This window comes from Gopherus flavomarginatus, chromosome 9 (assembly GCF_025201925.1).
Source record: "Gopherus flavomarginatus isolate rGopFla2 chromosome 9, rGopFla2.mat.asm, whole genome shotgun sequence".
Classification (NCBI taxonomy): domain Eukaryota; kingdom Metazoa; phylum Chordata; order Testudines; family Testudinidae; genus Gopherus; species Gopherus flavomarginatus.
The window spans coordinates 20,636,945-20,659,007 of record NC_066625.1 but is presented as its reverse complement, the minus strand read 5'-3'; the positions used below and the strand labels follow the sequence as shown (position 1 = coordinate 20,659,007).

The 22,063-nt window shown below is 39.7% G+C and overlaps 1 protein-coding gene across 8 annotated transcripts in view; it reads right to left on the bottom strand.

Moving 5' to 3' along the window:
- The window catches only part of SNX29 (sorting nexin 29), a 443,704-nt gene that overhangs the window by 259,002 nt on the left and 162,639 nt on the right, over nt 1-22,063 (bottom strand). The window contains exon 17 of one of the 8 annotated variants that reach the window (XM_050967721.1): nt 2,710-2,967. The exons of the other annotated variants lie outside the window; for them this stretch is intronic. Within the exon in view, the coding sequence (XP_050823678.1) occupies nt 2,752-2,967 (216 nt within the window). The 3' untranslated portion in view covers nt 2,710-2,751. The remainder of the gene's footprint in view (nt 1-2,709; nt 2,968-22,063) is intronic. 8 annotated transcript variants of the gene reach the window in all.

Here is a 22,063-nt window from a genome sequence, read left to right as displayed (position 1 = left end):
CAGCCTGCACTTCCTTTAGCACCTCCTTCATTCTGTTTAAGATGATACTTCAGAAAAATTTACCTATCGCAGAAAGGAGTAACACCTCATCCGTCGTTGCTATCACTCTTCTTTAGTATTTTAACTACAATGGTATTTTTCTGGAGACTCTTCCTGGTGTCACACTTTGATGATGAGATTAATAATTTTAATCTACGGTCTCATCGCAAGTTTTCAGCATTTCCCCAGTGATCTGGTTCTCACCAGTAACTTTTCAAATTTTTAACTTTTTTATTGAGTCTTCAACTTCTTTCTTTGTGATGTGAGATTATATCTAATACTGTGTGTTTAATTTGTTTTGTCAAACTCTAGTTTGTCAGACAATCGTTTCTTGCAGTGTTGATCTGCTGAGCCCCTCTATACCAAATATACTGAAGTAATTCACATTCTAAGCTGTATTTAAGTAAAATGCTGAATTTCAAATTTTTTAATCTTTTTTTTTTAACTCTAGTTTACCAAATTACTTTTCAGTTTTATCTATATATCATCAGGCATAAATTACTCAAGAGAAGTAAGTGTGCATGTAAGTGTAAAATTTACAATTAATTTTATGTTCTGGTTAACTAAATATAATTACCATGCTGGTGACAAAATCCTAAAATATCTCTCAGAAAGCAAAATACTATAATCTGGTAAAACAGATTTTCTGGAAAAATACTTTGAAGTTACAACAGCTTCACAGAATTACTTTTTCTTTCTAATCAATGTGTCTTAAAATATTTTTGCAATGAGCTATTGGTTGCTTTGTTCCGGCAAGATCCTAAAACCTCAATATAACGCTGTCCTCGGGAGCCAAAATATCTTACCGTGTTACAGGTGAAACTGCATCATATTGAACTTACTTTGATCACCGGAGTGCGCAGCCCTGCCCCCTCCAGAGCACGGCTTTACTGCGTTATATCCAAATTTGCGTTATATCAGGGTAGAGGTGTAGGTAATTTTTATTTGGAAAAAAAATAATAACAATGGCTATATCTGGTATACTTGCAGTCTTTGGGAGTATGAACAGATGTTACTTCATATGTACTTTATTTCAGCACTCCAGTTCAATAAAAATATTCATAAAACATTCATAAAACACATTTTTCAATCAGCTCCCCCATATATCAAAAATCTTCCCTGAAAATAACAATATATTGACAAACACTGTTGTTGAAATTAGTGTGACTGTTTTTTTGAACTCCATCTAGTTTAATAAAAATATATTTTTCCTGCATTCCCAGAAAGAAATTGGATTCCCACTAATTTAATAAAAGTTTAAGTGTAGCAAATATGATCAAAATATAACCCCTGTATCTCTCATTACCTCAAATATATAACCAAATCACATGGGCCTCCTGGTCCACTTCCATAGCCTGACCAATGGTGTCCATGTTCATAAATCAGCAAACTGAAGTACTTAAAATTCTACCAAAGTCATCAGTGCAAGTTTTGTGTAAATAAAGAGAATACAATGTATATTAATAAAAAGGAACCATTAAGAAAATTAAATTTTCTGAAATTATTTTAAAATTTCAGCTATACATAATCAGGCACAAATCCCTTAGAAAGGATACACTTGCAATACCTAGGGGGAAAAGAACCTTGAGTCTAAGCTGATATGTTTTCTTATTCTTAATTTTGTATTTGTTGCCATCCTGTGGATACAGCATGTCTTTCATTGATCAATATTTACGGTTTCCCTGCTTTGAAATGTAAATGATAAGTACTTTGAAAAAAAAGTTGAAAGGCTGTCTGATTTTTCAGACCTTGCAACATTTGGTGAAATGCTGTTGTGCAACTATGAATAGAAAAACATAGTAAAACACAACTGATATCTCCATGTCAAGGATATAATTAATTAGTCTTCTTACATTCCTCAGATACATGATATCAGTGTTGCAAAGATATGCCCTGGCCCTGCACCGCTCCTGGAAGCGGCCAGCATGGGGGTGGGGTGGGGCAGGCACCTCCACTGCGCGCTGCCCTCACTGCATTTTACTTAAATACAGCTTAGAATGTGAATTACTTCCATATATTTGGTGTAGAGCGGCTCAGGAGATCAACACTGCAATAAACAAGCTCCCATTGGTTCCCCGTTCCTGGCCAATGGGAGCTGCAGGGGGCGATGCCTGCAGGTGAGGGCAGTGCACGGAGCCCTCTGCCTCCTTCTCTCCCCCCCACACCATCACCAGGGGCCACAGGGACGTGATGCTGGCCACTTCTGGGAGCGGTGTGGGGCCAGTGCAGGCAGGGAGCCTGCCTTAGCCCCGCTGTGCCACAGGTCTGGCAAACCCGCAGGCCTGATTGAAAGCCTGACAGGCCAGATCTGGCCACGGGCCGTAGTTTGCCCTCCTCTGGCCTAAGAGTACAATTCAACACCCTAATGACTTGATTTCCTGACCCTTTTTATAAGATTACATCATGGCCTTTATATTTATTTCTGTTTAATTACTGAAACAGTGGCAGGCTCATCATATTTGCAAAGACATAGGAAACATATATAACTCAACTATCTGTTCGTGTATTAAGAAAAAAAAAGCCAGTAATAACTAATTTCCTAGCAGTCCTGCAATGAGTAATTCTTATCAGCCATTCGCTAGACTAGTATGAAAGGCATGTGGGTGGGTGGGTAATGGATAAGAGAACATGACATTTCTTGCTACAAAAGCAGGCAGGCAGAAAACTTACTTGATCTAGAAATCTGAGGAATCTGCCACATCCTCAAGCGTCTTATCTAAACAAGCTGGCAAGTCCATTGTTGACTTCAGCATCAAGTGTGCAGTAAAGTGCACACTGTAGTGCGTTGCACTGGCCTGTTGTGTAGAATCCAGCACTCAGCCCTGGCATGAATCCTTCAATAAAGGTCACAAAGTCTGTTCTTACCCACTGTTTGCTTTTCCACATCAGGGCTGAATTTGGCCCACAGGTGTCTTTATTTATAGAGCCCTACATAAAAATGTTAATTAGATTCATACAATAAAAAGGACTAAAATTCAAGTCTTGGCAGAGATCAAAGAATTAACATATATCTGTTTCCAAAAGTATATATATAAAGGCCTCTGCACCATATGTTGAGTAACTTATCCATATAGGGAGCAATCATTCTCAATTAACAGGTGGGTGAAAATAAAATGGCATTTGGGGGCAACGCTGTACACAGCGTTGGCTAATCTGGTAGCAGAACAAAGTTGGCCAGCAACAATGAGAGCAGCCAAGGATGAGATGCTCACATGCAGAAGCCACCTGTAGAGAAACCCATTCCAGAGAGGGCATGCCGGTTCTGTAGCACATACCAAAATCACACCAGCAGTTGGCTTCAATTTAGAAATGAATAAAGACAAAGCACATTTTATGTCAGCACTAGAAAAATGCAGAGTGTAGAGTGAGAACTTCAATTCACATGCCAAATGTGCTTTAAAAACCGTTATTTTTAAAGTGGAAGTCATGTCAAAATAAGATTTTTTGGAAAAACACAAATATGATATTAATATGAATTAGCAGAAGGAAAAAATGCAACATTTTGTTAGAAAAAAAAAAAAAGCATTTCTTGGCTCTAGAGAATTTCAGACCAGTGTAGCAAGTTGCAAAAGAATTGTATTTAAGTCTAAATCCATCTTGCCTTTGTCAAACATCAATCAAGCACAAAAGGTAATAGTGGGAAGGGGAACTGAGAAATGAACTGAAGACATGTACACTGAATCTGATTCCAGTCCTCATTGTATGAGTGGCCATTACAATAATTCTGTTAATTTCTATAAAAGATTATGATATTTTATTTAAATTAGTTATTTGAAATGAGAAATAACACATATGCACTCTTTGAGGCAAATCATGGGGAACTAGCACTGCAGCTCAGACTCCATTAGGCTTCTGTGACAGGCATACCCATTGTGACTCAGGTACTACAATAAAACCCATCTGAGTACCAAGCTGGGCTACTGTCCAGCTGTTATTCCCCCACTATGGGCTGATCAGGTCTTATTCTCACCCATTTCCTCACTGTCACTTTCCTACCTGCAGATTAAATTCTCCAGCTTCCTGTTGGGGTTGATGAAGTTTCCCATTCTTAGCAAGGGAAACCGCCTGATCAAGAGTTTGACCATCTATATGGGTCAAAGGAAAAAACCAATGGCATATGCCACAATAAGTGGCCAACTGTATGTTTCTTATAGGTCAACTGTACATCTCTAAGAATAAGCAATGTAATCTGTTATGTACACACATCAATTATCATTAGTAAACCTTCTCCATGTGAACACTATGATAGATTAAATCTTTCATGTTCTCAGTACTCAAAAGACATAGGCATGTAGGTGGGATGTGTGAACAGTGGAAGTAGGAATGCAAGGAGGTCTCCAAACAACCTGTAGACCTTTTACAGAGCTAGCTCTTCTTATCTTTCAACTGGGCAGAGAGAGTCTAATCCAAATTTATACCACTCTGCAGTTTGGAGGGCCAATTCGCAGATCCAATCAAGTGTCTAATCATAGCCTAGACTTAATGAATGCCAAGCTATGACTGATTCCCCCATGTGGCTTCCCAAAGGGTCCTTCTGCCTAACGGGCAGGAACCTCCCCACATATTTATACTGAGGGAAACTGTAGCCCCAACATTTGAAGATAAATTCTTCTGAAATAGGAGTAGATTAAAATGCAGTAAGGAAGTTTTAGTGTGCAGCAACAGGGTTCACAGATACACTTATTATGTGGCAGGCTAGTGCGAGGTAGATTTACACCCCAGTTTTCCATGAACTAAGTGTTCATGTAGACAAGTCCTATAATGCATCATTGCACACAAACATGCAGATTTCTACTCTGTAATTTCTACATAAATTATATATGTAGAACACAGATCACTCATTCACTAGCTTTTCCTAAACATTACAAGAAAACCAGATTTCATAGCCATCATTTCTCATCTGACACTATTCCAATGAAAGTTACATACACACACCATTATAAGAGCACAAAGAATTAAGTAAAATGTAATTTATGAAAGCCACATCAAATCCATATTAATCATGAATATAAACTAATATATAACTAATAAGGCGGGAGATCAGGGATGCATTTTGCTCAGGATGAAAGGCAGTCATGACTTAGAAGAGGAACTGATCACAATGTAGATGGAATGATGAATGACATAACTGCGTATTTCCTTGCTTTTCATGGTTTGCATTGCTGGAATACGCAATCCATGAACCTTAAATTTAAATTATTCTATGGAAATTATATTAAATTCCATTACCTAACAACGGACTTGATCTGTAGCTTCTGCAACTCCCACTGAGTAATAATAGGTATTATGAGTGCCCAGCACCTCTGAGGATTATCTATTTGCAGTAAACAGAGTAGTATATTTTACTTTAAGGCCTTGTAGTGGGGCGGACTGCCCCACTTCCTGGGAGGATGGGCTGTGGCAGGCCAGGGAGCCTGTGCAGCCCGGGAGCCAATCAGAAAAGGGCTTATGGGGAGCCAATCAGGGCCCAGATTGGAGGGAACCAATCAGGGCCAGGCTCACCCATATATAAAGGTTGCCCAGAGCAGGAGTGATCAGTCTGTCCCAGGCCTTTAACAGGAGAAGGTCAGTCTCCAAGGGGGAGACTAGCACTGTGAACAGCGCAGTGCTGGGCAGGCTCAAGGAGGCTAGAAGGCTCTAGCCCATAGCTGCCAGGCTGCAGGCCCTGAAGGGAAGGGCCTAGTGGATGCAAGGGGCTGTAGGGGAAGCGGCCCAGGGGAACAGGCAGAGGAGGGGAAAGAAAGGACAGTGAGGCTGACGCCAGAGGGTCCCTGGGCCGGGACCCACAGTAGAGGGTGGGCCTGGGTCCCCCCCCTTCCTCTTTGCAGTACATCCAGCCATTGGCCGTAGGGAGTGGCCATTATAGACTACGCCCGATCCCTTACAAGAGGGATAAGCATTGGGGTGTGTGGTTGTACACAGAGGCTGGAGTGAAGGACTGCTGATCACCAATCCCCAGAAGGGGGTCCAGATGGACTAAGGGACACTGCTGGAGGGCAGTGGCCTCGAAGAGGATGCTGCCGAGCAGGGAGCAACGTGCGTCCGGTGACAGCAATGGAGAGCAGAGGGCAGAACAATGGACGGGACATCACCAGGAGGGGGTGCTCCACTGGAATCGAGCTAATTCCCGAAATAGCCAGCAGGAGGCGCTGCGGGTGGTGAGTCCCAACCCATTTACAGGCCTTGATCTAGCAGTGTACACACGATTGTGCTTAACTTTAAGTACATGCTTAAGTCTCTGCTGGACTGCAGCCAAATATCTCCTACTGATAGGAGAATACAATAGATCTAATATGCCTTTCCCATGTCTAACTTCCATGACTTACAGTTTAACTATCAAAACCAATATTGGTTAATTATATTCTGTATATTTTAATAAAATTATGGATTTTCATAAAACCCCTATAAATTTGATATAACAGGCATTAATATTTTGGAAACAATGACTGAGGAAAAGCACATAGGCAATGTGTAAATGACAAATCTAGCATATTAAACATCTGTTATAAAAAGGCAAAGAATAATAAATTTTACTAGGAATGATAAACTGGGTCACTACAGAAATTCCAATTCTTCTTGCATCAGTGGTTGATTCTCTGCTGTAAGTGAGGAAAAACTCAGCCTGCGTCCTCACGTAGAGCAGCGCAACTGCACCGCTTTAGTGAACATGCTACTACGCCAAAGGGAGAGCTTCTCCCATTGGCATAGTTAATCCACCTCCCTGAGAGGCACTAGGTATGTTGATGGGGGAAGCTCTCCCATCAACATAGTGCTGTCTGCACAAGGGGTTAGGTCAGTATAACTACGTTGTTCAAGGTTATGGATACTGCATTAGTCTAAAACAGCCAATTGCATAAGAAAATCATTTATAATCTCCATAAAACGATTATCATATTGTAAAATAATGCTGCATTTTCTAAATCCACGTTTTGAATAGGAGCATCCCCCTCAACTTCATAAAATAGAGCTGAAGGATTTTTCTATGCAGGAAAAAAATTACAGCTTATTAAAAGTTGCAAAGACTCTTTCTAATCCCAAATGTTGGTAATATTGAAATTTCCTTTTCCAAGATAACTATTTGAGTAGTTTAAGTATAAAAGTAATTCCAACAAACAACACGTATCAATTTGCCCTTGTGATGGTATGTGACAGGTAATTCAGTTCTTTAATTGGCTGGATCTCTCTTAATTATGACTTCATTTTGCTAAGGTTTTTTATCTACAGCTGTCTTTCTTTTAATGTTTAGAGAGCTTTAGAATTTACCTTTTTAATCCAGTCTAAGTGGAAAATATAAAAGATGTTCCAAGGTCATAGAAAGAAAGGAAAGGAATGTCTTATATCAGATATTTGGGGGGGGGGGGAAGGTATTTGAGATTTTGTTCTTGTAATAAAGACTGAAAAATTAAACATGATATAAAATATTCAGGTATAGAATAACCTATGATACTTTTGTATCATACTTTACAAATCCTTTACAAAACATTTGCTTGAAGCATTTTAAACTCCTTCCATCACTCTAACTTTTCTTACTGTTAGAGCTACCTAACAATGTATGAAGAGTTAAAGTATGGGACACTTTTTGCATTGCAGTATTTGCTATGTGAAGACTCCATGGTCTTACTGATATGTAAATGAGCATACTAGACACAACAAACTGAGAATATTAGCAAATAAAGACCATTTGGCTCTCTGAGGCCACCATCCTCTGTTTTTACTATATCCCTTTATATTCCCTTCTCTGGAAATATGACAGGGTGTGTCTAATCTATTTCTACTAAATTGCTTTTTCTTACTTTGAGAAGAAAAAAGTTTATTGGAATAAACTTTGTTCCTTTGCCTATGTATTACTAAATGGTAGAGACTTTATGAACCTTTGTAATATATTATGCAGATCACTGTCCCTTTTTCATGCACTGTATATTTAGTAGTAGTAATGGTGACTTACTGCAATGCTGTAATTAGGGGCTATAAAGGTTCATCTGAGTGACATTGAAATTTAGGCTATGATTCTCCACCAGCAGTATAGAATTCCACAAGGAATAACTTTGTAGAAGTATTTTTAACTGAGGAAATAACTAGTTTCCAATGAAGACAGGCTGGTACTACATGAAAGTTCAAATTCCCAGGGAGACTAAAGGACTGTTTCTTTTTATATGCATCTCTGAACCTCCTTCACTGATGAGTAGGTTTTTGGGAACTCAATGTTCTTGCAGACACTCCTCTCAAAGATTAAAAGTTCTCCATTGGGTGTTTCTCCTAGCATGATTCTATTTTAAAGGGAAATTTGGGGTTGTGAACATGTTCACGGAGAGCTAATATTTGAGGAACAATCACTTTAATCTTAAAGAAGGTGTTCTTTCTAAAAGGGATAGTCCTTCACAATGTAAACCATCTGAAGGGAATACCAGCAATGTGGTATATTTGAAAAAGGTCCCTTCAAAAAATAAAACTGAAAGCATAAGACTAATTGTGAACCAGGGTGAGTATAACTTTCACATTAGCAGTGGTACAAAAATGAATCACTGAGGGAGTCTTTTGCCAGTGGGTACATTAATCTTCACTGAAGAGTCTATGTTCTAGCATTAGTTATTATGTTAGCTACTGAGTTAATAAAATATAAGACTGTTATTAAGATACTGACCACTTGCTTTTGTTATGAATTTATATATCTTTATATTCTGCATATTAGCTCTTTGCTTTATTACTTTATTGGCATTAAACAAATGCTCACATAAAGAGTGTTAAGTACAAATAATATCTTGTGTAATGGTTTTTTTCCTCATTGACAAAGCAATATATTTTAGGTTTTTATCCCATATCCTCACTCTTCCATTAAATTCGGTCTTAAATTTTGATATCTAGTAACAAGATATCTAAAAGATTCAACATTCTTTGATTCACTCTTATCCATATTAACATTGAATAGAACTGAATTAGCAGAAATCTTTTGTACCTTTTTTATTACTGCATTTTAAAAGAAGACCTTTGAAATGCAGTCCTTTGTTATAAGAGCTATTCACTACCTAGGTGTAATGCCTTTATACATTGTTACAAGTTTGGCCAAGCTCTGAAAAAGTGCCTACTGATTTTTGGATGCTTCCATTTTAGGATGTCCAAATTGAGATGCCATTAAGAAACCTTACTTTCAGAAAGTGCTAAGAACTAGTCCTCTGAAAACCAGGTCCCTTTAAAGTCTCAGGGTACTTCCAGACTACCTGCCATATTGGTGGGTAATGATCGATTTATCGGGGATTGATATATCGCGTCTCATCTAGAAGCGATATATCAATCCCCGAACGTGCTCCTCGTTGACTCCGGAACTCCTCCGGAGCGAGCGGCGGTAGCGGAGTCGGCAGGGGAGCCATGGACGTCAATCCTACGCGGTGAGGACAATAGGTAAGTCGGAATAAGATACTTCGACTTCAGCTACAGTATTCCCATAGCTGAAGTTGCATATCTTACATCGACACCCCCACCCCCCCCAGTGTAGACTAGGCCTCAGGTTGGGCTCCCAGAACAGAGCCCTCCAAATTGCCAGCCACTAATCAAAAATCTTGGCCAGTGTTTATGTTTACTCCTAAAATGTGCATGTGTGTTTTTGTGCACTCCAGTGAATGCAAATAAGTTCTCTTGTGGTTAGAAATACAGCATTTCCCCCTCAATACTTCAGTGCTTGCTCTTTGAGTAGAGAATGAATTTTTTAATTTTGAGTTAAACATTTTTAAATGAGTCTTTAGCACTATGTATCAGGCAACTTTTAGTTCTGAATGATCTTAATGGAATAAACAGACTGTTCAAATTTTCCTTGCAGTTAAAATTCATTAAAATCTTTTAGGACATATTTGAAGAAATTAGTCCAGGATTAAAAGCTTTTTTTGCTATTATTCATAACTGAAACATTATTTACCTTGTGACATACCAGGGTCCAATCCAGATGGCGGGGGAGGAAAGGGGGGGCTGAATCACCCCTGCCTTGCAACATCTTAGGCCACGGCTACACTGGCACTTTACAGCGCTGCAACTTTCGCGCTCAGGGGTGTGAAAAAACACCCCCTTGCGCGCTGCAAGATACAGTGCTGTAAAGCCTCAGTGTAATCAATGCCGCAGCGCTGGAAGCACAGCTCCCAGCGCTGCAAGCTACACCCGTAAGGGATGTGGTTTACGTGCAGCGCTGGGAGAGCTCTCTCCCAGCGCTGGCGCTCCGACTACACTCACACCTCACAGCGCTGCCGCGGCAGCGCTTTGAAATTTCAAGTGTAGCCATACCCTTACTGTTGTAGCTCCCCACCTGTCCCGTTCACAAACAGCTTGCCAGCAATCAGGTCACTCCCATATGGGTCTGTGTTTACTTGCAGCCTGCCCATCACACGGTGACTCTCACCAGCCTTGGGTTGTACTGCAGGGTAACCCTAACACACACACAACTCCAGATTTTCCTCCAAAACGTATGTCTTGTACTGCCCAGCCCTCTCGGACAGTACAAATATATTAAGTCCATTATTCCCTTAAACAGACTTACCCCGACACTTACTTAAACATTGGATTAGATAAAACATTAAAACAAGTTTAGCAACAAAGATATTGAGAATAAGTAACAAGGCATAAAAGTCAAGATGTATTTACAGGAAAAATAAAGAGAAAACATTAAATTAGGCACTAGAAAGCAAACTATATTAGACTCAAAGCAAAGTTCCTCACCATATGCTTCCAGCAGCATTAACGACCAAACTCTTCAGGTCAGGCCCCCTGTCCCAGAGTTCAACAGGTGTTTCCATTGTCTTCTCAGACGGGGACAATGAGATATGCAGGAAGAGAGGGGGTGGGAGTGTTGGGGTGCTTTTATAGCTTTTTGGGGTTTTTTTAGCCCGTTTGAAAAGCATTTCCAGCTGAGAACCAGGAGACAAGGTTCTCTGCTGGAAGAAGTAGACTCCATGCTGTATCTTTGATAAGATGCAGATCTTTGTCCCAGCCCCCCTCCTTATCAAAGAATGGCCACTTAGTAGATAATGGCCCATTATCTTTGTTGACACCTGACTGGGCTGTCAGATTGCCCTTTGTCTTTGAGAAACTTTGAGAATTTTAACCACTTCCCAGACTTACCTGGGAAGCATAATTCAGTCATGATTTCACCTCATGTTCATAACTTTACATATAACATTGCTATATGCACTTTACCATTACCAGTGATCAGCAAGTTATGAGTTTTCAGATACCTCACACAGCATATTTTATACAAAGATTATTACAATAGCATGTAGAGTATGAACACAGGAGTGTATTCTGTTTCATACGCCCTGCTGAAGAAAATATTTCTTCAGGTAATCCCACAAAGAACTGCCCACTTTCTGGATGCTATCTCTCATTGTTCTCAATGTGAGTAAGGTTAGAGGTTTCTTGCAGGAAGATGCCCCTTTTCAAAAATGGCCACTGTTCCAGATGGGAATGAAGCCAAACTGCTATCAGGAAAGAGAGGCCACCATTAACCATAACTTAATATTTTATATAAAAAGCCACGTGATTTCCTTTCTACAAGTGCAAAACGGTCAAATTTATAACAGCTGGTACCAGCTCTCTCTCACTCCTCATTTTATGAAAATACTTCTAACTCTCCTGCAATATTTGAATACAGAATGATGTCAATTTGTCCTTCACTGTCTGAATTAAGAACAAATTACTTACGAATCTTTTAAGTGTCAGATAAATGAAATCAGACACATTGCAATAACCCCTACGGGCATAATACTTAAGTAGTAGTTATAATTTAATCATTTTGCCAACATCAAATAATAATAATTAAACTAAAAGTTATCTTCAGTTTCAGCCTTAGGATAATTTGGTCATAAAGATTGTGCAATCTACAGTCAAAGAATTATTTTATTGCTGCAATAAATAATACTCCAACCCAGGACAAAAAACTTAAGACTGTTTTCAAAATTCCAATTTTCTACATATTTATCTACTAGTCAAACAACTATAATCACTTCCCATAAATTGACTATTAATTAATTCCTTTTTGTTGTTCCTTCTTTCTAAACACAAGAAACTGATTTTATTAACTACGAACCAGTACAATCCAGTCCTTTTCCATTCAAAACATTTTGGGCAATGCATATTCACACCAGAATGCACAATAAGACTTCCTGTGTCAGGTATATACAATATAATCTATATTGATCAAAAATGATTTCTCATACACAAAGCAGGGCACAAACATTTCAGATCAGCACCAAGGAGGCCAGTCAGTATGTTTATAGGTTCTTCTCTGTGCTACTGAAATACATTTACATGCAGATAAAATGGCCTTTGAACTATTTCTTTAATGTATTCAGCATCAACATGCTTCCTCCTCAACAAGAACCAATTAATACATTTGGATACCATCTATGTGTTTAATATATTTTCTGTACAAAATTAAAGGAAATTCTCACTAATCATTTGTATTTTATTTTTTCATTTGTACAGTCCAGACTACAGAATGGTGTTGCACAGTTTTAATATTTGAAACCCTACTGTGACAGGTCACAGGATGCCCCAAATCAACTCTTTGGGGTTCCAGGTATATTTCAGGAGTCCTGGTTTAATCAGAGTATCAAAAGGTTGGAAAAACCTCTGGCTGCTGCATCCTTCCATTTATCCTCATATCCAGAGAAGTCTAACATTAAAATATACCAACCAGCAAACAGAGCTGTGCTTATGTTTTCTCAAAGCTCCCGAAGCTGGCTTCTGATCAGCAAATCCTCTCTCTCTCTCTCTCTCCCTCCCCTTTGGGAAAGAGACAGCCCTATAAGCTATTATCAGCCTCAACTCATTAAGTCCCAGCTGGGACTGCCTCCCTAAGGTGACTATATGAATCTTTTTGGGGAGTTAAAACCACAGACTTCCATCTGGCTCAATGGATCCTCTTTATACAGCCACTACTGAGGCAGGTGCAGCAAGATTAGGAGGTCCTGTATGGGGATACCAAAAGATGTGACACCATCATACTTCCTCTAAGGGCACACATAGTAATCACAGGCCATATTTAATGAACAGATGCACATGTAGGGTGAAATCCTAGCCCTAATGAGGACAATGAGAGTGTTGTCTTTGACTTCAATGGGTCCTGGATCTCACCTCCAGTACCTAAAATTGATGTTCCTCATTTTAGATAAGGTCTGTCTCCAGGTGTGTATAGTAACTGGAGATGTTAGCTTCAGTTCTAAATCCTAAAGTTCATGCTTCATAAGCATCAGCATGAGGCACTTCTCTAGTAGTTTGCAAGGAAACCACACTGTTCCTGCCTCCAACAACCTGCAAAAAGTGAGTGCATGAGCAGTTTTGTCCATACATAGTCTTATACACTGCTCCAAACAGGAGACCTCCTGCATGTTCATTCAAAATCAACACTCAAGTACACAGCTATCTGAAGCTTTCCTCTTGGCTGTCTACACTGGGAAAATGTATTGTGTTATAAAACATGGCTATTAGTTTAGGAGATTAACCACAACATATGTTTTTAAATATGACTGTCCAAAGTTGTGTTTAAAATCATATTAGTCAAAACATTTTCTAACACAGTGCATTTTCTAAGAGTAGACATATCCTATAAGTAATGGCAGGATTTTTTTGGATATTTTCCATGAAACTACACAAATATTTCACAAAAATGAGACTGTAGTATAAATGAAACATCTGCAACAAAGCCTCATGAATTCAGCCACTGCTGAAATTAGAATCAATTTCGTAGGGATCTTACATGAACACAATTAAACATCTCTAAAGTTTGTATCTTAATTGCTAACAAAAGCAAACAATTTAAAAATCTCCCTACTCATAGGAGAAGGATTAGTTATTTATTTAAAAAAGAAAATGGCATAAGGTGGGTAAAATCTCCAAATAAACTTCCAAAACAATAAAATTATAAAAACTGAAAAACTACAAGGGAGTTGGCCACAGGGAAAAGAGAGCAGGATTTATTGTGGGGTGGGAAAGACTTCTAGAGAGAAAAACAAGTATAACTGTTCTCAGTGGCATTTAGTCAAGCACACTCATCCTCACTGCTGTAAGAGACTGTCACCACTGTCAGAATAGTACTGTTGTCAAGAATGGTTCTAGCTTTGAAAGCACTTCTTGACAATGGCTGGCAGTTCTCTATGGAGCACATATGAGTTGTTATACAGATGCCCGCTAGTGCTCATTATTTGTATTGTGGATTCTTGGTTCCTCGGACAGCTGGTGTTTGCCTTGAACTTGACTTTTTAAAGAACACTTTATACTATTGATTGCATGCTGTTTTCCATGGGTTGCTGTATCTATTCTTTCATTTTCCTGATATATATAATTACAGAGCATTTGCCATCACATACTTTAGATGCTATATGCAACATTCCAGATTGTAGAAACGTAATACATCATTTATTGGTGTTTCAGATATCATTATGATTAAAATAATATTATGATTAAACATAAAACATCCATGATACATCCATTTATCCATTGTTCTGTGTGTCTTTGGTAATCTGCCTCAATCACAGCAGCTGTGGATAAAGTTTTTTTGGGGAGTGTTTATTTACTTTATATTGAAAAGTACTCTTGAACATTACATAAACTAATGACTGATAAACTCCAGCAGCTTGTACCACCATGAAGAAAATTTAGCCCACCTATGAAATTAGCCCCTCAACCGATAATTCAATTCACTTTATTTTATCACTATTCAATAAAAGACCCAAATTATGCTTCAAAATTTATAACTAAAATAACTGTGAACCTAAAAACCTCTCAATGTCAACTGGTAAAGGACTCATTGTTCTGTAACAGTAACTCCTAGCAGGCCTGACAAACTCACTACATTCAACATATTGTTTTTGCAATGTTTATCTAAAGAAAGTGAAGTGACGTATCTAAAAAAGGTTATGTGATACCAATTCTAATAATCATTGTGAGATGTACATACAGATTATATTTAAGGAGTTTTGTTAGCATACTGTTTTGCATATGGAGTCAACCAGGGCCGCGAAGGCAACTTTGATCCAGCACAAACAGAAGGGTATCACAGGTCATCCTGTAACTCTTCACTGAAGAAAGCCTTTGAATAGCAGGGGATGTTCATGAATGCTTGGATCCTTGTTGATTGAAAACCAGCTAGCTCTAGAAAAGACTAAATCCTTGGGGGGCAAATCTACTGTATTACTGTAGACCCAGGTTTCATTTTACATTTTTGTTTTATAAGTAGCCATTTCTGTTTCCATTACCCTTATTCACTCTCTCTTAAATCTTAGCCTTTGATAATAAATGTACGATTGCTTTGACTATAATTGTATCTCAGTGTTGTGATATTATAAAGGACTGAACCTGAGTTCTACCAGTCAAGCTGTCTGTATACTGGTCCCTTGGAGACAGTAAACCTGGTAATTTCTCTGAGCATCAAGTGACAGGGGCCGGATACTACAGGTGGACTCTGCGGTAACCTCTAAGGGTACGTCTACACTACAGGATTATTCCGATTTTACATAAACCAGTTTTGTAAAACAGACTGTATGAAGTCGAGTGCACACGGCCACACAAAGCACAATAATTCGGTGGTGTGCGTCCATGTACCGAGGCTAGTGTCAATTTCTGGAGTGTTGCATTGTGGGTAGCTATCCCGTAGCTATCCCATAGTTCCCACAGTCTCTTCCGCCCATTGGAATTCTGGGATGAGATCCCAATGCATGATGGTGCAAAAACAGTGTCGCGGGTGATTCTGGGTAAATGTCATCACTCCTTCCTTCCTCCGTGAAAGCAACGGCAGACAATCATTTCGCACCTTTTTTCCTCTGGATTGCCCTGGCAGATGCCATAGCATGGCAACCATGGAGCCCGTTTTGCCTTTTGTCACTGTCACCGTATGTGTACTGGATGCCACTGACTGAGGCGGTACTGCAGCACTACACAGCAGCATTCATTTCCCATTGCAAGGTAGCAGAGACGGTTACCAGTCGTTCTGTACCGTCTGCTGTGTCATTGTAAATTGGCGATGAGATGACGGTTATCAGTCATTCTGTACCGTCTGCTGCTGTCATGGGTGCTCCTGGCTGACCTTCACTGAAGTCGGCCGGGGGCGCAAAGACAAAAATGGGAACGACTCCCCGGGTCATTCCCTCCTTTATGTTGTATCTAAAAATAGTCAGTCCTGCCTAGAATACGGGGCAAGTGTACTACAGAACCAGTGTACCAGAGAGCACAGCCGCTCCATGTCAGATCCCGCAGAAATGATGAGCTGCATGCCATTCTAGGGGGTGCCCCGCAACAACCCCACACGTTACTTCCCTCCTCCCCCAACCCTCCTGGGCTACCGTTGTAGGGTCCCCCCATTTGTGTGATAAAGTAATAAAGAATGCATGAATAAGAAACACTGACTTTTTAGTGAGATAAAATGAGGGGGAGGCAGCCTCCAGCTGCTATGATAGTCCAGGCAGGACATTAAATGAGGGGGGGGTAGAGAGGAGCCCAGCATCCCACTGCTATGTTAGTCCAGGCAGTACAGAATCTTTTCTTTAGACATGAAAGGGGGGTGCTGATGGAGCTCAGCCCCCAGTTGCTATGATGATGACAGTTACCAGCCATTCTGGTACCATCTGCCAGGAATAACCGGGAGTCATTCCTATTTTTACCCAGGCACCCTCAGCCAACCTCACCTGAGGCCAGCCAGGAGCACTTACGGGATGATATGGATGGCTACGAGTCCTTCTGCACTGTACCGTCTGCCACCGAGGAGGGGAGGGGAGAGGATGCTGCTGTTCAGTGCCGCAGCACCGCATCTACCAGCAGCATGCAGTAGACATAGGGTGACACTGAAAAAAGTCAAGAAACGATTTTTTTTCCTTTTCTTTCACGGGGGGGTAGGGAGGGGCAAACTGACAAGATATACCCTGAACCACCCCGGACAATATGTTTGACCCTACAGGCATTGGGAGCTCAGCCAAGAATGCAAATGCTTTTCCGGGACTGTGGGATAGCTGGAGTCCTCAGTCCCCCCTCCCTTCCTCCATGAGCGTCCATTTGATTCTTTGGCTTTCCGTTACGCTTGTCACACAGCACTGTGCTGTGGACTCTGTATCATAGCCTGGAGATTTTTTTCAAATGCTTTGGCATTTCGTCTTCTGTAACGGAGCTCTGATAGAACAGATTTGTCTCCCTGTACAGTGATCAGATCCAGTATCTCCCGTATGGTCCATGCTGGAGCTCTTTTTGGATTTGGGACTGCATTGTTACCTGTGCTGATCAGAGCTCCACGCTGGACAAACAGGAAATGCAATTCAAAAGTTCACGGGGCTTTTCCTGTCTACCTGGCCAGTGCATCAGAGTTCAGATTGCTTTCCAGAGCGGTCACAGTGGTGCACTGTGGGATACCGCCCGGAGACCAATACCATCGATTTGCGGCCACACTAACCCTAATTTGACATGGCAATACTGATTTCAGTGCTACTCCTCTCATCGGGGAGGAATACAGAAACCGGTTTTAAAAGCCCTTTAGATTGATATAAAGGGCCTCGTTGTGTGGATGGGTGCAGGATTAAATCGGTTTAATGCTACTAAAATCGGTTTAAACGCGTAGTGTAGACCAGGCCTGAGGCAAATGAATGGCTGGCAGATTTCCTGAGGAAATTGTCTGAGTGGCTAATAGACTTGACTTGATGTATGTTCCCTGACACCACCGCCATAAGCAAATATTCCTCCTGCTGGATGCGGGGGGTAACGAGGTGACTCACAGTTGTGGGCAGCCCAAGAAAGCATCACAATGACCAATAAGTTCATTTACTGATACCAGTATCTTCTCTATCCTTTAGCAAGAAACAAGGAAGAAAATGTATCCACTCATACCACAAATTTAGGAGGTAAAAAGCAGCATATCGATTTACTTCAAGAGGGAATAGCAATATATTAGCATCACAAACTAGCTTTCTCTTCAAAACAAATTATATGCATATATTACATAGTCAAAATCACACTACCATAAAGCAGCTTATTTAGGAAAGAATATTCAAAATAGCAATTGACATGCATTTGACTAAAGTTTTAAAGCAATAAACCAACTATTAGTGTGAACTGAATTAACTTTAAGGTAGGTTATTTTTTCCTGGTTGTCTGTTGATAGGTTTATTTGCTTTTTTATTGTCTTGAACCAAGAATTAAACTGGAAACTGGGCTTCAGACTGGAGCATAATCAGTGGCTGCCAAAACCAGAAGAGCTGGGATATGATAATCAGTAAGACTCATGTGAATGATAATCTTATTTCATAAATGAAAATTTAACAAAATAGTAGTTAAAACTGCTTTCAAAGCTATTTTTGATCTACAGCCCATTGAGGTTCACGGAAAGACTCACTGACTTCAAATCGACTTTAAATTAAGTTTTTTAAAAGGATTTTTTCAGCATGATAACACACATGCCACCCATTTCTCCACTCTATGTTACAAATTAGAGATGGGCCAAATCTGGAACCCCAAATCGGAATCCCTAAGAAGCTCAGGGGATAAGCAGTACAGATTTAAATCACCAGATCTGAACTCACTCCTACAACTTCAGTTCCAGGTGTGATATTACACTAATCTGGAGGTAAATATTGCTCCCTTGGCCCATCCATAAATCACAAAACAGCACTACATAATACCATGGCAACACTTTACAGATAATGAATATAGGCCTTTCTAAATATAGTAGTAATAGATTTTAGTAGTGAAAAGGTGGTGCAGCATTAGGAATGTGTGAAATTACTTCAAGACGTGCCTGAGTAATTTATCCTATGCCTCTCAAATTTATCAGACATATCACCTACACACATGTACACATACCATTATTTCATATATAAAACATATCAGAAACCATCCTACACATTGTATTTTAAAGTTTAAGAAATAGCCGAAGTGTTCATAGCAACATTATTATTGGCACAGACCAACATTTTGTCAGGAACTTTCAGAATATAGTTTTAAATGGTAAACACTTATCACAGCCTACTTTTCTGCTAACTGTGTCCCAGCATCAGTGATTTTCGGTTTAAATAACTGGACAAAGAAAAAAATCTGACCAGATATGAGTGTATTAGCAAACGGATGACTAATTATGTGTATTGAATGATGGGACTGGAAGGGACCTCAAGAATCCAGTCCCCTGCACTCATGGCAGGACTAAGTTTTATCTATACCATCTCTGACAGCTGTTTGTCTAACCTGCTCTTTAAAAGTCTCCAATGATGGAGATTCTATAATCTCCCTAAGCAATTTATTCCAGAGCTTAACCACCTTGACAGTTAGGAAATTTTTCCTAATGTCCAGCCTAAACCTCCCTTGCTGCAATCTAAGCCCACTGCTTCTTGCCCTATCCTCAGCGGTAAAGAACAACAATTTTTCTCCCTCCTCCCTGTAACAACCTTTTATGTACTTGTAAACTGTTATCATGCCCCCTCTGTCTTCTCTTTTCTAGACTAAATAAACCCAATTTTTTCAATTTTCACTCATAGATCATGTTTTCTAGACCTTTATTAATATTTGTTGCTCTTTTCTAGACTTTCTCCAAACCTCTCGAGGTCCCTTCCAGTCCTAGAGTTTATGAGTCTATGATTGGAATATTGGTATAGAAGGATACAGCTTGCTCAGGAAGGACAGGCAGGGAAAAAAGGGAGGAGGTGTTGCCTTATATATTAAAAATGTATACACTTGGACTGAGGTTGAGATTGAAATAGGAGACAGATTCGTTGAACGTCTCCAGGTAAAGATAAAAGGGGTAAAAAACAAGGGTGATGTCATGGTAAAGGTCTACTATAGACCATCTAATCACCTAACTAAGAAGAGGTAGATGGGGCTTTTTAAAAACAACTAACAAAATCATCCAACGCACAAGACTTGGTGGTGATGGGGGATTTTAACTACTCAGACATCTGTTGGGAAAATAACACAGCAGGGCACAGATTCTCCAAGAATATAAAAACTTAAGAACGGCCATACTGGGTCAGACCAAAGATTCATTTAGCCCAGTATCCTGTCTTCTGACAGCAGCCAATGCCAGGTGCCCCAGAGTGTATGAACAAAACAGGTAATCATCAAGTGATCAGACTAGCTAGAGACATAAAAAGTAAAAAGAAAACATTCTACAAATACATTAGAAGAAAGAGGAAGACCAAGAACAGGGTAGGCCCGTTAATGAGGGGGGGGGAAACAATGACAGAGGTGCTTAATGGCTTCTTTGTTTCGGTTGGTGGTGATTGGACATCTAACATAGTGAATGCCAGTGAAAATAAGGTAGGATCAGAGGCTAAAATAGGGAAATAAAGTTAAAAATTACTTAGATGAGTTAGATGTCTTCAAGTAACCAGGGCGTGATGAAATGCATCCTAGAATACTCAAAAGAGCTGACTGTGGAGATATCTGAGCCATTAGCAATTATCTTTGAAAAGTCATGGAAGATGGGAGAGATTCCAGAAAACTGGAAAAGGGCAAATATAGTGCCCATCTACAAAAAGGGAAATAAGGACAACCTGGGGAATTACAGACTCATCAGCTTAACTTCTGTACCCAGAAAGATAATGGAGCAAATAATTAATAAACAGTCAATTTGCAAAGCAAGGGTTCTCAAACTGGTGGTTAGGATCCCTCAGGGGATTGCGAAGTTATTACACGGAGGGTCGCGAACTGTCAGCCTCTACCCCAAACCCTGCTTTTCCTCCAGCATTTATAATGGTGTTAAATATATAAAAATGTGTTTTTAATTTATAAGAGGGGTTGCAGTGCAGTTCAAGTTTCTTCCAAAGGACAGGTGCCAAAATACAAGTTCACCCAGGGTGCCATTTTCACTAGGGCCAGTCCTGGTCCTGGGGACGAGGAATTTGCCCGTATGCCATATTTTGCATTGGACCATAATTTGTTAGTGGGAAAATGAACTAAATTTTGATTGAGTATTACATTCAGAGTTTGCAGTCACTTTAATTGTGTGGTGCTGTAAGACAGCCAACTTTTTCAGAGAACTGCAAAGGTAAAAAATTATCTAATCTCACATTCTATGTGTCTGGAAATCAACTCTTTAGCCATGACAAACAAGTACAATGCAATTTTAGTACTTTTATATAACTTTAAATGTTTGAGGGAAAGACATGGTAAAGTATTACAAAGCCCTCTGAGAAACTCAAAAAAGAGAATCAAAGCTTTGGGAGAAACTGAGCTCTAAATCCTGAGCAATGTATTTCAACAGACATTTTTAGGTATAAAAGATAATAACTGGCTCCCGAATATGCCTTTGCACATGCTACAAAAGCCCATTCTGGCTCTCCTCCATAAAGAAGTCATTCCACAAACCTCCCCTGACTACAGTAACAGAGGGCATTCCAGGGATCAGGGACCTGTGGTCCACAGTTTCAGGGCACAGAGCCTCTGTCCCAGCAATGGGTCCATCCCCTTTATTTCCCATTTCCTGACAGGAATAATCTGCATCAGGAAATAGAAGGCCCAATTTTAATTATTGAGTCTTTAGCAGCATCTTCGAAAGACACATTAGGGGCATCTTGAGTAAATTTTTCAGCATAAGTTATAATTTAAATCTGATGAAATGCAAGTTTAAACCATGAATAAAATCAATCATGAATAAGGCCCTAAATTGTACAAGCCTGAAACTGCAAGGAAAGCTGAATTCTGTTCTCTGTAATTAGACATACTTAAGAAAAGTCACCGAAAAATTAGAGTGTCAGATATATTTTTTTTTCCAATTTTCCATTATGAGTGCTCATCTCTTCATTTCAGGAAATGTTCATTACTAGTCTATAGCCACAAAAAGAAAGACACTGTAAACAATAGTGTCCCTTATGGATATCAACCCAGCCACAGATCTTGTTTTTGTTCGCACATCCTGAACATCAGTCACAGCTGTTTTTTGTTTTGTTAACTAATCCTTAGCAATGCCAGCTCTGCTGGGACAGCAAATGTTCAGTGACTATTTATTTTGAGGGTAATTGTGATGCAGGCTATAAGGAGTTTACATTTCCCAGTAGGAAATGTAAGCTGGAAAAACTTC